Genomic DNA, 14,942 nt, shown 5'->3' with positions numbered 1-14,942 from the left:
AATACATGGGATTATCCAGTTTAGATGTGAGTGTGGTGTGGTGTTGGATAGTGGGGAGTACATGGGATTTTCCAGTTTAAATGTTAGTGTGGTGTTGTGTTGGATAGTGGGGAATACACGGGATTTTCCAGGTTAAATGTGAGTGTGATGTTGGATAGTAGGGAATATATGGGATTATCCAGTTTAAATGTGAGTTTGGTGTGGTGTTGGATAATGGGGTATACATGGGATTAGCCAGTTTAAATGTGAGTGTGATGTGGTGTTGGATAGTGGGGAATACATGTGATTATCCAGTTTAAATGTGAGTGTAGTGAGGTGTTGGATAGTGGGGAATACATGGGATTATCCAGTTTAAATGTGAGTGTAGTGTGGTGTTGGATAGTGGGGAATACATGTGATTATCCAGTTTAAATGTAGGTATGTGGTTTTGGTGTTGGATAATGGGGAATACATGGGATTTTCCAGTTTAAATGTGAGTGTGGTGTTGTGTTGGATAATGGGGAATAGATATGATTTTCCAGTTTAAATGTTAGTGTGATGTTGGATAGTAGGGAATACATGGGATTATCCAGTTTAGATGTGAGTGTGGTGTGGTGTTGGATAGTGGGGAATACATGGGATTTTCCAGTTTAAATGTGAGTGTGATGTGGTGTTGGATAGTGGGGAATACATGGGATTATCCAGTTTAAATGTGAGTGTAGTGTGGTGTTGGATAGTGGTGAATACATGGGATTTTCCATTTTAAATGTGAGTGTGGTGTGGTGTTGGATAATGGGGAATACATGGGATTTTCCAGTTTAAATGTGAGTGTGGTGTTGGATAATGGGGTGTACATGGGATTAGCCAGTTTAAATGTGTGTGTGGTGTGGTGTTGAATAATGGGGAATACATAGGATTTTCCAGTTTAAATGTGAGTGTGATGAGGTGTTGGATAGTGGGGAATACTTGTGATTATCCAGTTTAAATGTGAGTGTAGTGTGGTGTTGGATAGTGGGGAATACATAGGATTTTCCAGTTTAAATGTGAGTGTGGTGTTTTGTTGGATAGTGGGGAATACATGGGATTATCCAATTTAGTTGTGAGGGTGGTGTCGTGTTGGACATAGGGGAATACACTGGATTATCCAGTTTATATGTGAGTGTGATGTGGTGTTGGATAGTGGGGAATACATGGGATTATCCAGTTTAAATGTAAGTGTGTGATGGGGTGTTGGATAGTGGGGAATACATGGGATTATCCAGTTTAGATTTGAGTGTGATGTGGTGTTGGATAGTGGGGAATACATGTGATTATCCAGTTTAAATGTAAGTGTGTGATGGGGTTTTGGATAGTGGGGAATACATGGAATTTTCCAGTTTAGATGTGAGTGTGGTGTGATGTTGGATAGTGGGGAATACATTTGATTTTTAAGTTTAAATGTGAGTGTCATGTAGAAATAGAGAAAGACAGAAATGAGAATTTTTATCTATGAGGGAAAACATCTCAGGGTTTATTAAAATCATATGTGCCCATACTGTAGCTGGGCAGTGAATGAGTGAGAGGCAAACACACGCTACGGGTGAGAGACGTTTATTCCGCCAATGGATTTGTCATATATTTATCTATCTAGGATATACACCCTGAAACATATTAAAGGAATGATAAGTAATATTAACAATATACATAATGCAGTCATGGACATGACAGTATTACACACCGTTTTACATTACAAACACATCTTATTCATATATTAGTTGTTACACTGTACAATGATCTGCTAACTGATGTAAGAACCAAACAGAATAATTATTCATATATCATATTATCTAAGTGTAAAGCGATTACAAATCTCTTTCAAAATACATACATATACAGGACTTTACGGGTGTGACACACTTATGTGTTACACAAATATAGAAACTGACTATACAAGTTATTATGTGCCTACCCTGTGGGTGAGACTGGGGTGTCTTCCCAACTAGCGCCGCAACTTATAAATCCGGATATCTGAATAAAACATATACTTTTATAACAATGACTAATACAACTATTTACATACACGTTAAAATATTTCTCCAGATCCTGTATAGTACAGACTGTATATTATACAGAACTGATCACAAAAGCATTTAAAACATAGCATAGAAAAACAACACATACACTCTTCCTCATACATACAAGAATAAAGAGACAGAAGAGTGATATATTAGTAATTACCAAAGCTTACAATTTATAAGTATTGTTTACCACAATTACTTAAATAGATTTTAACTGAGAATATGATGATATTAAACATGTTTAGTTAAGTTTAGTATTATAGGTTTAATATACTGCAACATTTAACTGCAATAACAACAATACAAGTATACACATACATATTAAACTAACCTGATTTTAGATGATTTCACTTGGCAACTTGTCTATGCAGAAAATGTGTGCAGACTGAGAACATGCAGTGAGACAAAGGGTCAACTTTGAGGGTTAGCTTGGCCAATCAGTTGAGAATGTCATGGCTTGGGTTTGTTAAGGCTTACAACATGAAGGACACATTAACTACATTTAATCTATCTTAACTAATGATTAAACATAAAAGTTGAACACTTAAAAGCAGATACTGAAGGTGAATAAAATAAATATGTACAATGTTGTATCTGTCACAATATCACGTCATGAGACAACAGTGTATTGTTTCCGTTATCCCGACATTATTGTTTACGTCATTTGAATCTTATTGTGGCGTGAGGTCGGAAACAACATCATAGCTAAAGATTGTTGACATCATTCGACAAATTGTGGTTCTGTTGCTGTTGCGACTTGCTGTCCTTATAGGTAAACACAAACGTCATACACACACACTCTCTATCTCTCTCTCTCATACTCACACACATACTCACATTCACTCACACACACACACACTCTCTCACACACTCACACACACTCTCACACACACACACACTCATACAACACTCACATGCACTCACACGCAGACACTCATACCACTCTCCCATGCACTCTCACACACACACACATTCACATGCACTCTCACTCTCACACACACACATTCACATGCACTCTCACACTCACATGCACTCTCACACCCACACTCATACCACGCTCACACACACACACTCACACTCACATGCACTCTCACACACACACACTCATACCACGCTCACACACACACACACTCATACCACACTCACATGCACTCTTACACACACACACTCTCTCACAGACACACTCAGACCATACTCACTTTGCCATGCACTGTCTCACACACACACACACACACACACACATTCACATGCAATCTCACACTCACACACTCATACCACACTCACACTCACATGCACTCTCACACACACACTCACACACACACTCACATGCACTCACATACACACTCATACCACGCTCACACACTCACATGCACTCTCACACACACACTCATACCACGCTCACACACACACACACACTCACTCTCTCTCACACACACTCATACCACGCTCACACACTCACATGCACACACTTATACCACACTCACATGCACTCTCACAGAAACACTCATACCAAGCTCACACACACACTCATACCACACTCACATGCACTCTCACAGAAACACTCTCACTCTCTCACACACACACTCTCACACACACTCTCTCTCACACACACTCTCTCTCTCTCTCTCTCTCTCTCACACACACACACACTCATACCACACTCCCACAGCAACACTCTGACTGGTAATGCTAAGGTGGATGGAGTGGGCTGCTGAACTTAGCAGAGCACTGTGCAAGAGGCTGTGAAATCAAACCACCAGCCTCTGTGTGATTATCCTCCACTTCATTTCTGTACACGGCCATCTCTTCTTAAACATGAATGCGAGGGACTGTAATACTATATATGGCTGTTTACAGTTTGTATCAACTCCTGTTTCACATGGGCTATGTGCCTGTCAGTTTAAAATTAATACATGGATATCACATCTCAATCAGTGATGCTATCCTTTTAATATCTGGCATTGCGTGTAAAACATCACTGAATGATAAACACACCTGGGTCATTCTCTGATTGTTTCAAGGCAACCTCTGTCACCACTGTGTTGATCCAATGAACAATTAGCACTCATTATTGCTGGCTGACAAGTAGAATTTGATTTGTTAAAGCTGGTTTAACCAGAATTTGTTTTTGAAGAAATGTAAATGTTACACAAAGTATATCTATACATCAGACACTTCAGTGAACTGTTACAGACCTACGGTTGTGTGAAAAGTTAGTCACGGAAATAAAGTTATTTTATTTAAAGATATATCTCTTCAAAATAAAAAATTAAATCCAAATGGAGCCCAGGACACATTCGTAATTTCAGTAACCCTAGAGCTAAGGCAATCTAGGCTTGCTCAATCATTCCAGACTTGATTTGGGCTCTTATATAAATTTATTTTCTAGGGTCTGGGAGACAAGACAAAAATAGTTATAACATGTACTGTATTGCAGCATTGTCAGAATTTGTTGCCTTTTGTTCACTGAAGATGTGCTGTGTTTCAGGGTATCCTTGGTTCAGGTTTTGCTCTAAAAGTCCAACAGAAGCAGCGCCAGAAGCACTTCAACAGACAGATACCTGCAGCAGCAACACTCATACAGGTGAGACATCCCATATGGGTCGTTAGGAGGCAGTACCTGCAGCAGCAATAGTCAGACAGGTGAGACATCTCATATGGGTCGTTAGGAGGCAGTACCTGCAGCAGCAATAGTCAGACAGGTGAGACATCCCATATGGGTCGTTAGGAGGCAGTACCTGCAGCAGCAATAGTCATACAGGTGAGACATCCCATATGGGTCGTTAGGAGGCAGTACCTGCAGCAGCAATAGTCAGACAGGTGAGACATCTCATATGGGTCGTTAGGAGGCAGTAGCTGCAGCAGCAATAGTCATTCAGGTGAGACATCCCATATGGGTCATGAGGAGGCAGTACCTGCAGCAGCAATAGTCATTCAGGTGAGACATCCCATATGGGTCGTTAGGAGGCAGTACCTGCAGCAGCAATAGTCATACAGGTGAGACATCCCATTTGGGTTGTTAGGAGGCAGTACCTGCAGCAGCAATAGTCATTCAGGTGAGACATCCCATATGGGTCGTTAGGAGGCAGTACCTGCAGCAGCAATAGTCATACAGGTGAGACATCCCATATGGGTCGTTAGGAGGCAGTACCTGCAGCAGCAATAGTCATACACGTGAGACATCTCATATGGGTCGTTAGGAGGCAGTACCTGCAGCAGCAATAGTCATACAGGTGAGACATCTCATATGGGTCGTTAGGAGGCAGTACCTGCAGCAGCAATAGTCAGACAGGCGAGACATCCCATATGGGTCGTTAGGAGGCAGTACCTGCAGCAGCAATAGTCATACAGGTGAGACATCCCATATGGGTCGTTAGGAGGCAGTACCTGCAGCAGCAATAGTCATACAGGTGAGACATCCCATATGGGTCGTTAGGAGGCAGTTCCTGCAGCAGCAATAGTCAGACAGGTGAGACATCCCATATGGGTTGTTAGGAGACAGTACCTGCAGCAGCAACACTCATACAGGTGAGACATCCCATATGGGTCGTTAGGAGGCAGTAGCTGCAGCAGCAATAGTCATTCAGGTGAGACATCCCATATGGGTCGTTAGGAGGCAGTACCTGCAGCAGCAACACTCATACAGGTGAGACATCCCATATGGGTCGTTAGGAGGCAGTAGCTGCAGCAGCAATAGTCATTCAGGTGAGACATCCCATATGGGTCGTTAGGAGGCAGTACCTGCAGCAGCAATAGTCATACAGGTGAGACATCCCATTTGGGTTGTTAGGAGGCAGTACCTGCAGCAGCAATAGTCATTCAGGTGAGACATCCCATATGGGTCGTTAGGAGGCAGTACCTGCAGCAGCAATAGTCATACAGGTGAGACATCCCATATGGGTCGTTAGGAGGCAGTACCTGCAGCAGCAATAGTCATACACGTGAGACATCTCATATGGGTCGTTAGGAGGCAGTAGCTGCAGCAGCAATAGTCATACAGGTGAGACATCTCATATGGGTCGTTAGGAGGCAGTACCTGCAGCAGCAATAGTCAGACAGGCGAGACATCCCATATGGGTCGTTAGGAGGCAGTACCTGCAGCAGCAATAGTCATACAGGTGAGACATCCCATATGGGTCGTTAGGAGGCAGTACCTGCAGCAGCAATAGTCATTCAGGTGAGACATCTCATATGGGTCGTTAGGAGGCAGTAGCTGCAGCAGCAATAGTCATTCAGGTGAGACATCCCATATGGGTTGTTAGGAGGCAGTACCTGCAGCAGCAATAGTCATACAGGTGAGACATCTCATATGGGTCGTTAGGAGGCAGTACCTGCAGCAGCAATAGTCAGACAGGCGAGACATCCCATATGGGTCGTTAGGAGGCAGTACCTGCAGCAGCAATAGTCATACAGGTGAGACATCCCATATGGGTCGTTAGGAGGCAGTACCTGCAGCAGCAATAGTCAGACAGGCGAGACATCCCATATGGGTCGTTAGGAGGCAGTACCTGCAGCAGCAATAGTCAGACAGGTGAGACATCTCATATGGGTCGTTAGGAGGCAGTAGCTGCAGCAGCAATAGTCAGACAGGTGAGACATCCCATATGGGTCGTTAGGAGGCAGTTCCTGCAGCAGCAATAGTCATACAGGTGAGACATCCCATATGGGTTGTTAGGAGACAGTACCTGCAGCAGCAACACTCATACAGGTGAGACATCCCATATGGGTCGTTAGGAGGCAGTAGCTGCAGCAGCAATAGTCATTCAGGTGAGACATCCCATATGGGTCGTGAGGAGGCAGTACCTGCAGCAGCAACACTCATACAGGTGAGACATCCCATATGGGTCGTTAGGAGGCAGTACCTGCAGCAGCAATAGTCAGACAGGTGAGACATCCCATATGGGTCGTTAGGAGGCAGTACCTGCAGCAGCAATAGTCAGACAGGTGAGACATCTCATATGGGTCGTTAGGAGGCAGTAGCTGCAGCAGCAATAGTCATTCAGGTGAGACATCCCATATGGGTCGTGAGGAGGCAGTACCTGCAGCAGCAATAGTCATTCAGGTGAGACATCCCTGATAAGATGACTGCCACATGAGTAAATGTTTCAAGAACATGTGATTCAAAAAGTCACTGCCAGAATCAGAAGCTGAGATATGGCAGGATATTCAAGATCATGAAAATTGGCTTTGTAGAAATTCAAGGCTAAATAGTGCATTATGTTTAGCCCCAAAGTTGCCAGTATGTTATATATTGACAAGCATGGTGGTTAACTTCAAGTCCTCATTAGCCATGGTGACATGCCAACTATGTGTAGCCTTGTGGTTAAAGCGTTCGCTCGTCATACCGAAGACCCGGGTTCGATTCCCGCCAAGGGTACAATGTGTGAAGCCTATTTCTGGTGTCCCCCGCCGTGATATTACTGGAATATTGCTAAAAGCAGTGTAAAACCATACTCACTCACTCACTCACTCACCCACTCACCCAACAATGTGTCAGCCTTCATGGTGCCTCCTTGCTGAGAATACAGGACTTGCTGGAAGCTGAACCGCCATGTCTGAGGGAGCTGTCACATCGTATTGCATTCGTGGATGTGATCAAAGTTGTCTCAGGATAAGCGGGAAGTCATGCCAACTTCCTGCAGTACTCCGACTGCACAACTTTGTGGACATCAAAGACGGCAGAGTTCACCCACCAATGCAAAGGTCACCTGCTGTTCACAAGAACATGTATTCAATTGAACTAGATCTGTGTGTTCAGGCATATCTCCTATACTGGATGGTAGTGGATGTCACAGAATACACTTTTGTTTGTTTGTTGTTTAATGCCGCACTCAGCAATATCACAGCTATATGACGGCGATCTGTAAATACTCAAGTCTGGACCACACAATCCAGTGATTGACATCATGAGCATCAATCCAAGCAGTTGGAATACGATTAAATGCATCAACCAAGTCAGCGAGGGGACCACCCGATCCCGTTAGTCGCCTTTTACGACAAGTATGGGTTGCTGAAGAACAATTCTACCCCGGATCTTCACGGGTCACAGAATACACTGATCAGTGTTGTGGCTAACATGTCAAACAGATATCTCCTGAACTGGATGGTCGTGGATGTCACAGGACACGCTATCTGTGCCCATGTGTCCAGCCAGGATAAGGCTCTATAGAACGGTGGTATTGCACGGCTCAGTGGAGTTGATATAAACAGAATCACAGGAGCAGAGGGTCCAGGAAAGCCAGACTTATTGTCGGACTTATTGACAGTCAACACATGCAGCGTTACAGGCCACCATATTGTTCAGACAACTGGGGAGGAGGTTCAGTTGAGCTTGTGCCGTCATGCAGTGAGTGAGTGAGTGAGTGAGTTTGGTTTTACGCCGCTTTTAGCAATATTCCAGCAATAACACGGCGGGGAACACCAGAAATGGGCTTCACTCATTGTAACCATGTCAGGAATCGAACCCGGTTCTTCGGCGTGACGAGCGAATGCTTTAACTACTAGGCTGGGTTGAGTCCCACCCGGGATTCGAAACCACACTTCCACAGTGAGGCAACTAATCGCACAAAGTCAGCGATCTAACCCACTCAGCAACTGAGGCTTCCACGAGAATCTGAACTTTACAAAGAAAGTGTTATCTGAATTATAACGTTTGTTTCATGTGCTGACAGAGTGAGTGAGGGAGTATAGTTTTACTCTGCTTTTAGAAACATTCCAGCAATAACATGGCAGGGGAGAACATAAATGGGCTTCACACATTGTATCCATGTTGAGAATCAAACCCGGGCCTACCGCATGCCAGGTGAACGCTTTACCCACATGGCCAATCCACTGGCCCCGGTATGTCCTTAGAAACAATGAGGCCACTCACTCACTCACTCACTCACTCACTCACTCACTCACAAACCCACCCACCGACCCACCCACTCACTCACCCAACCACCCACCCACCCACCCACCCACTCACTCACTCACTCACCCACCCACCCACTCACTCACTCACTCACTCACCCACCCACCCACTCACTCACTCACTCACTCACTCACGCAAGCACGCACTCACTCACTCACTCACTCACTCACTCACTCACTCACTCACTCACTCACTCACTCATGTTTCTTCTCTGTCTCCAGTGTCTGTGGAGATGTCATGCCTCAGATCCCAACTCCAAGTCAGAAGCCACGTGGAAGATTCATGTCCATGATCCAACCAATGAAGAGACAGTATTTGCCCGTGTGGCGCGGCGTGCAAGTCTGACATTACGCAAACGTCGAGCGTCACGCCTCGACATCGGCACCACAGCTTCCAATCATCTACATCGAGAAAGTGTGTCGTCAATATCTTATACCGATGAAAAACTAGGTTTGCTTTTTCACGAGTTACTAATGACCTATCACTTTTCAGTAATATTGACCTACCTTTTTACATTACCTTGATCACCCTTGCATATACAATCTTTTATTCCTTTCATATATTTTGCAGATACTTTTTTTTAATCATGGATGACCCCCAGATACCAACCACCAGGCTAAGTAAAGCACATACTTTACCTTAGGATTTGATGAAAACATTACAAACATCATCAAAACGTTACTAGGCTGAAAGCAGTCGTCAAAACACTGCAATCTTATGATCCAAACACAGCTATGATATCGTTATCAAATACATCAAAATGGAATACCCATTTCTTATTTGTTCATTTTTACCCACCATCAAATATGGACTTTGTTTTGACTGGCAGTTTACGTTCAGGCCGGTGAGCAGCGCTTGTCAAAAGTGTGCCTGCTTCACACTAACGTAAAACAAATAAAACAAGTAAAACATGACAGAACCATGAAGCAATATGTGAAGCAATACTGATTGTGTCAGTAAAACACAACATTTGTTTGCTTTGGCTTGGATCAGATTAAAAAAACTTTCAAATTTCATCCTGATACTCTTGTATAATCCATGATCTAAGTCATGTAGAAAGTTGGTCAATAATATATGCATGCTTCTTTCTTGCTTGTTGCAAATGCTGCTGTCTGTACATAACCTTAAAGGTGCAATATGAGGTTTGCACTGAGATTCATGTTTGTTTTTACGGCCTATGTTTGTTATGCATATTCTCATGTAGAAATGGGGTGGTCGGGTAGCCTTGTGGTTAAAGTGTTCACTCGTCGCGATAAAGACCCGGGTTCGATTTCCAACATAGGTACAATGTGTGAAGCTCATTTCTAGTGTCCCCAGCCATGATATTGCTTGAATATTGCTAAAAGTGACATAAACCATACTCACTTACTCATGTAGAAATAGTTCATCTACTCAAATGATCTTTGGAAAAACTTGTAACCTTTGCTAAATTTTCAGGCTGAATAGGAATGCCCTGTGGTATAACACACAATATCTTTGCCCTGGCCAAAGGCAATAAATGTCGTATTTCTCAGTTTGAAATTGTGAATATTAAACAGCTTACAGACATGATCTGGCTATTTAGGGCTGTAGCTATTACTAATCCTGTCGGGGAGGTCGGGTAGCCTAGTGGTTAAAGCGTTAGCTCGTCACGCCTAAGGCCCGGGTTCGATATCTGACACAGGTACAATGTGTGAAGCCCATTTCTGGTGTCCCCCGCCATGATATTGCTTGAATATTGCTAAAAGCGGCATAAAACCATACTCACTCACTCACTCACTCACTCACTCACTCACTCACTCACTCACTCACTCACTCACTCACTAATCCTGTCAATATTATATAGTGTTGGCTGTGGAGAGTAGTTGGATGGGTGACTGTTCGGCAACTTGGTTCCTGAGAGTGTCTACACTGTTGGGGATGTTGTGTCTCCTTAAGCAAGTGACTTTGTTGGAAATATGCCTCTGATTACTCAGCAGTGATCGGGTACCTGGTAGGATGAGAGGGTAATGTGACTGTTAACCTTCTAGCACATCAGATACAGCTTGGCTTGTATACTCCCCTGGGAGCTGAGAAAGAAAATTGTGTGCATACTGATCCATTGACCAGGGTAATAATGTAGTGCTTTATGCATGCTTTAGGCTGTGGGGGCGGTCGGGTAGCTTAGTGGTTAAAGCGTTTGCTCGTCACGCCTAAGACCCAGGTTCGATTCCCGACATGGGTACAATGTGTGAAGCCCATTTCCGGTATCCCTGGAATATTGCTAAAAGCAGCATAAAACCATACTCACTCACTCACTTTTGGGTGAGGAATTGGTGCTTTACTAATATGCACATTATTTATTGTCTGAAAATGTTTATTAGTGAAATGAAATTGAGGTCATACAAAAAGATACCATGAAGAGGTTATTGACCAACAGGCGCTTTTAATGTTCATTTTAATCATTGTTAGTTTGACAAGAAGTTGAGCATCTTGTCAATTGGAGTAAATGTATTCTGTGTGGCAAACAGCTGATATTTAATGAGGTTTTCAGTTTCTTGTCAAGGTTTACGCTGTACTCACGAGGCTGTGTGAGTAGACGTAGATACATCTCAAACACAGAGGGCTTCGGTACAGCTGCTTATTCACTACTTCTTGTTATTGGGATTGACTGATGATGAAGTTTTGTCAAAATGTTTTTGATCATTTACAACATAAATCAGATCTAATTGCTCTGTGGAAACCTGGTGATTTATGTGACTAAATGACCTTTTCTTAAAAATTAAAACATTTCGAAAAAAGTTATGGTTTCAAGGAAAGAGTTGAAATCCCAGGTCAGATGCAACAGGAAGTGATGACGTGTCAAACTGTCATACTGGATACTGTTTTGTTTTGCATCTTTTGTCTTTTAATGAACACAAAAGATTATGCTATTCTCATGTGTCTTAAAAAGGCATATGGCATTGTTCAATTTGTTTGGAAGGCATATTGCATCAGACCACATTTATGAAAGCATATTGCATCAGACCATTTTTTTAAAGGTATATTGCATCAGACCATTTTTATGAAGGCATATTGCATGAGACCATTTTTTTAAAGGTATATTGCATAAGACCATTTTTATGAAGGCATATTGCATCAGACCATTTTTATGAAGGCATATTGCATCAGGCCATTTTTATGAAGGCATATTGCATCAGACCATTTTTATGAAGGCATATTGCATCAAACCATTTTTATGAAGGCATATTGCATCAGACCATTTTTATGAAGGCATATTGCATAAGACCATTTTTATGAAGGCATATTGCATAAGACCATTTTTATGAAGGCATATTGCATCAGACCATTTTTATGAAGGCATATTGCATCAGGCCATTTTTATGAAGGGATATTGCATCAGAACATTTTATAAGGGCATATTGCATCAGACCAATTTTATGAAGGCATATTGCATCAGGCCATTTTTATGAAGGCATATTGCATCAGACCACTTTTATGAAGGCATATTGCATCAGACCACTTTTATGAAGGTATATTGAACTGTACAGTTAATTCCATGATTGGTATTTCAACACAACTCAACTGGTGATGTGTCTGTGGAAAAATACCAATTTTTTGTTATGTGAGTGAGTGAGTATAGTTTTACCCAGCTTTTAGCAATATTCCAGCAATATCACGGGCAGGGACACCAGAAATGGGCTTCACACATTGTACCTTTGTCAAGATTCAAACCGGGGTCATCGGTGTGACAAGAAAATGCTTTATCCGCAAGGCTACCCGACGACCCCTTTTTGTTATGTAATGAATAGGGAAACACCATTTATTTGCAATGTAATGAAATGAGAAATACCAAGTTTTGGGAATGTCATGAATTGAGATAGATTCTGTATTAAGTTTAATACATATATGTATGGCGGCCATGAAATTCCTGAGCAGCCTGGACTTGGACCAATGGCCTCATGAGGACACAGATGCCTTGTCCCAAGGAGTAAAGGGCTTGTACCTGTCTATATGCTATCATGCTTAGGAAATGACCATTTAATATTCTCTGATTTATGTCAGAGACAGGATCTTTTATCAGGCCTGTGAAGATCCGGGGTAGAATAGGTCGACCTTCAGCAACCGATGCTTGCCGTAAAAGGCGACTATGCTTGTCGTAAGAGGTGACTAACGGGATCGGGTGGTCAGGCTCACTGACTTGGTTGATGCATTTCGTCGATCCCAATTGCATGGATCGATGCTCATGTTGTCAATCACTGGATTGTCTGGTCCAGACTCGATTACTTACAGACCAACGTCATATTTTCTAGAACATTTTATTTATTTGAAGTATCGCAATCCCTCCTAGGCATATGAATACCCTCAGTCCACCTCCACTCCTCGAGGTGGCTATCTCCCATCTCACCGCCGGCACAACTCCCGACTGCTAGTTGAGTGTTGAGAAATGTTACACAAACACGTTCAGTCATAGGGCTAAAAGGGTAAAGCCAGGAATAGGGTGACTACAGTGAAAGTTAATGATATCATCTGATGGATGACTCAATGCCCTGCTGGAAAGTCGTGGACATCATTGTAAGTGTTGTGTTCAGGTACTCCGCGTGGAGGACGCAAGGACAGCCATCGCCCCAGCATCTGTGGAGGGAACGAGCAGTACATCGAAGACACAGACTATGATGGGGAGGAGACAGAGAAAGTTGTGCAGTAAGTATCACACAGCATTTTCACCTACACTCAAAGGCAAAAGTTATTGTGACACACAGACAACAAACAGAATCATTGTTAAACTTTTACTGTAATGTTATTACATAGAATAACAAATGTTTCAAAGTATGGTAATGATCAACAAGTGCTTGGGTGCATTGCATCGGCCATTCTAACACACTCTTTCTCTGGTTCAAATCCCCAAATTCATTTACAAGATTACCAATGACAAAATTCCATGTCACAATAACTTTTTCCGCTGAGTAGAGTTGTCACTATGCTCTTAAAATCTCTCAAAATGCATTTTTGGCACTGTAGTCAGTACTTAAATATCAATGCTGACATCAAATTCTGTTTAGAGAGACCGCCTCCGTGGTCTAGTGGTAGAGCGTCTGCCCGGAGTGCGGAAGGTTCGGGGTTCGTTCCACGGATTCGTCATTCCAAAAGACGTTACTCTGTCTAGAGCTCGGCATTAAGGGGCTAAAACAAGGACTGGTCGGCTCGGAGTCGGTAAACTGTGTCTGAGTGAGATATTCATGTTGAACTACAGCATGGTATCTCAGTGTGCCAGCACTATAAATCAGCCTCAGTCCGGACTAGTACAAGCAGCCACACACACACAGCCACACAGACGTGCACACACACACACACACACACACACACACACACACACACACACACACACACACACACACACACACACACACACACACACACACACACACACACGCTATAAGTGCAATAATCTTGGACGCGATGTTAAACCCCATTTCACCTCACCCCAGTTCAGTGCCAATCTTTGTCATTTTAGACAGCCAAATACATATCCATGTGAGCTACAGTGCCTTGACACTATTTACTTTCACTGGTTGCCTGGTCTAGGCTCAAAAGTTTACAGACAGTCATGAAATAATTGTAATATTGCTAACACATTCAACAACTTTCACTCAATCATGCATTTGACTGTAATTGTTTTGAAATGTTCCATGACATACCATTATAAACATGGGACTTGGAGATACCGTGTGAAGGCATCGTTCTGTTGTGTCAGCCTATTTTCAGATGTTTGCTAACACATGTCATCATTCATGATGAAGATGATCACTCAAGATAATTTTATTTTCCAGATTGACATTAGCTCATAAAACAGCTATAAGAGTGATACGAAAAATAAAGTATTTTGTTTCAAGAAGAAAATTCCAGGTAAGACATTTAGTTACCAGGGTAATTAAATATTTGATGGAATTAGATTCAGGCTCAGACGATACACCAACTGTGCCATCAGATACGTATCACAATACCTTACTCACGATCCAATATGTAACACCATA

The 14,942-nt window shown here is 42.7% G+C and overlaps 1 protein-coding gene across 3 annotated transcripts in view; it reads left to right on the top strand.

Moving 5' to 3' along the window:
• LOC124140336 (potassium voltage-gated channel subfamily KQT member 1-like) overlaps positions 1–14,942 on the top strand; it is a 158,923-nt gene that overhangs the window by 132,036 nt on the left and 11,945 nt on the right. For all 3 annotated transcript variants that reach the window (XM_048384046.1, XM_048384048.1, XM_048384047.1), the window contains 4 exons: positions 4,525–4,620; positions 9,171–9,399; positions 13,500–13,611; positions 14,739–14,814. In XM_048384046.1, the coding sequence (XP_048240003.1) occupies positions 4,525–4,620; positions 9,171–9,399; positions 13,500–13,611; positions 14,739–14,814 (513 nt within the window). The remainder of the gene's footprint in view (positions 1–4,524; positions 4,621–9,170; positions 9,400–13,499; positions 13,612–14,738; positions 14,815–14,942) is intronic.

This window comes from Haliotis rufescens, unplaced genomic scaffold (assembly GCF_023055435.1).
Source record: "Haliotis rufescens isolate VD_foot unplaced genomic scaffold, xgHalRufe1.0.p SCAF_5, whole genome shotgun sequence".
Classification (NCBI taxonomy): domain Eukaryota; kingdom Metazoa; phylum Mollusca; class Gastropoda; order Lepetellida; family Haliotidae; genus Haliotis; species Haliotis rufescens.
Note: the sequence above shows the minus strand (reverse complement) of the source record. Positions and strands in the feature narration are given on the sequence as shown.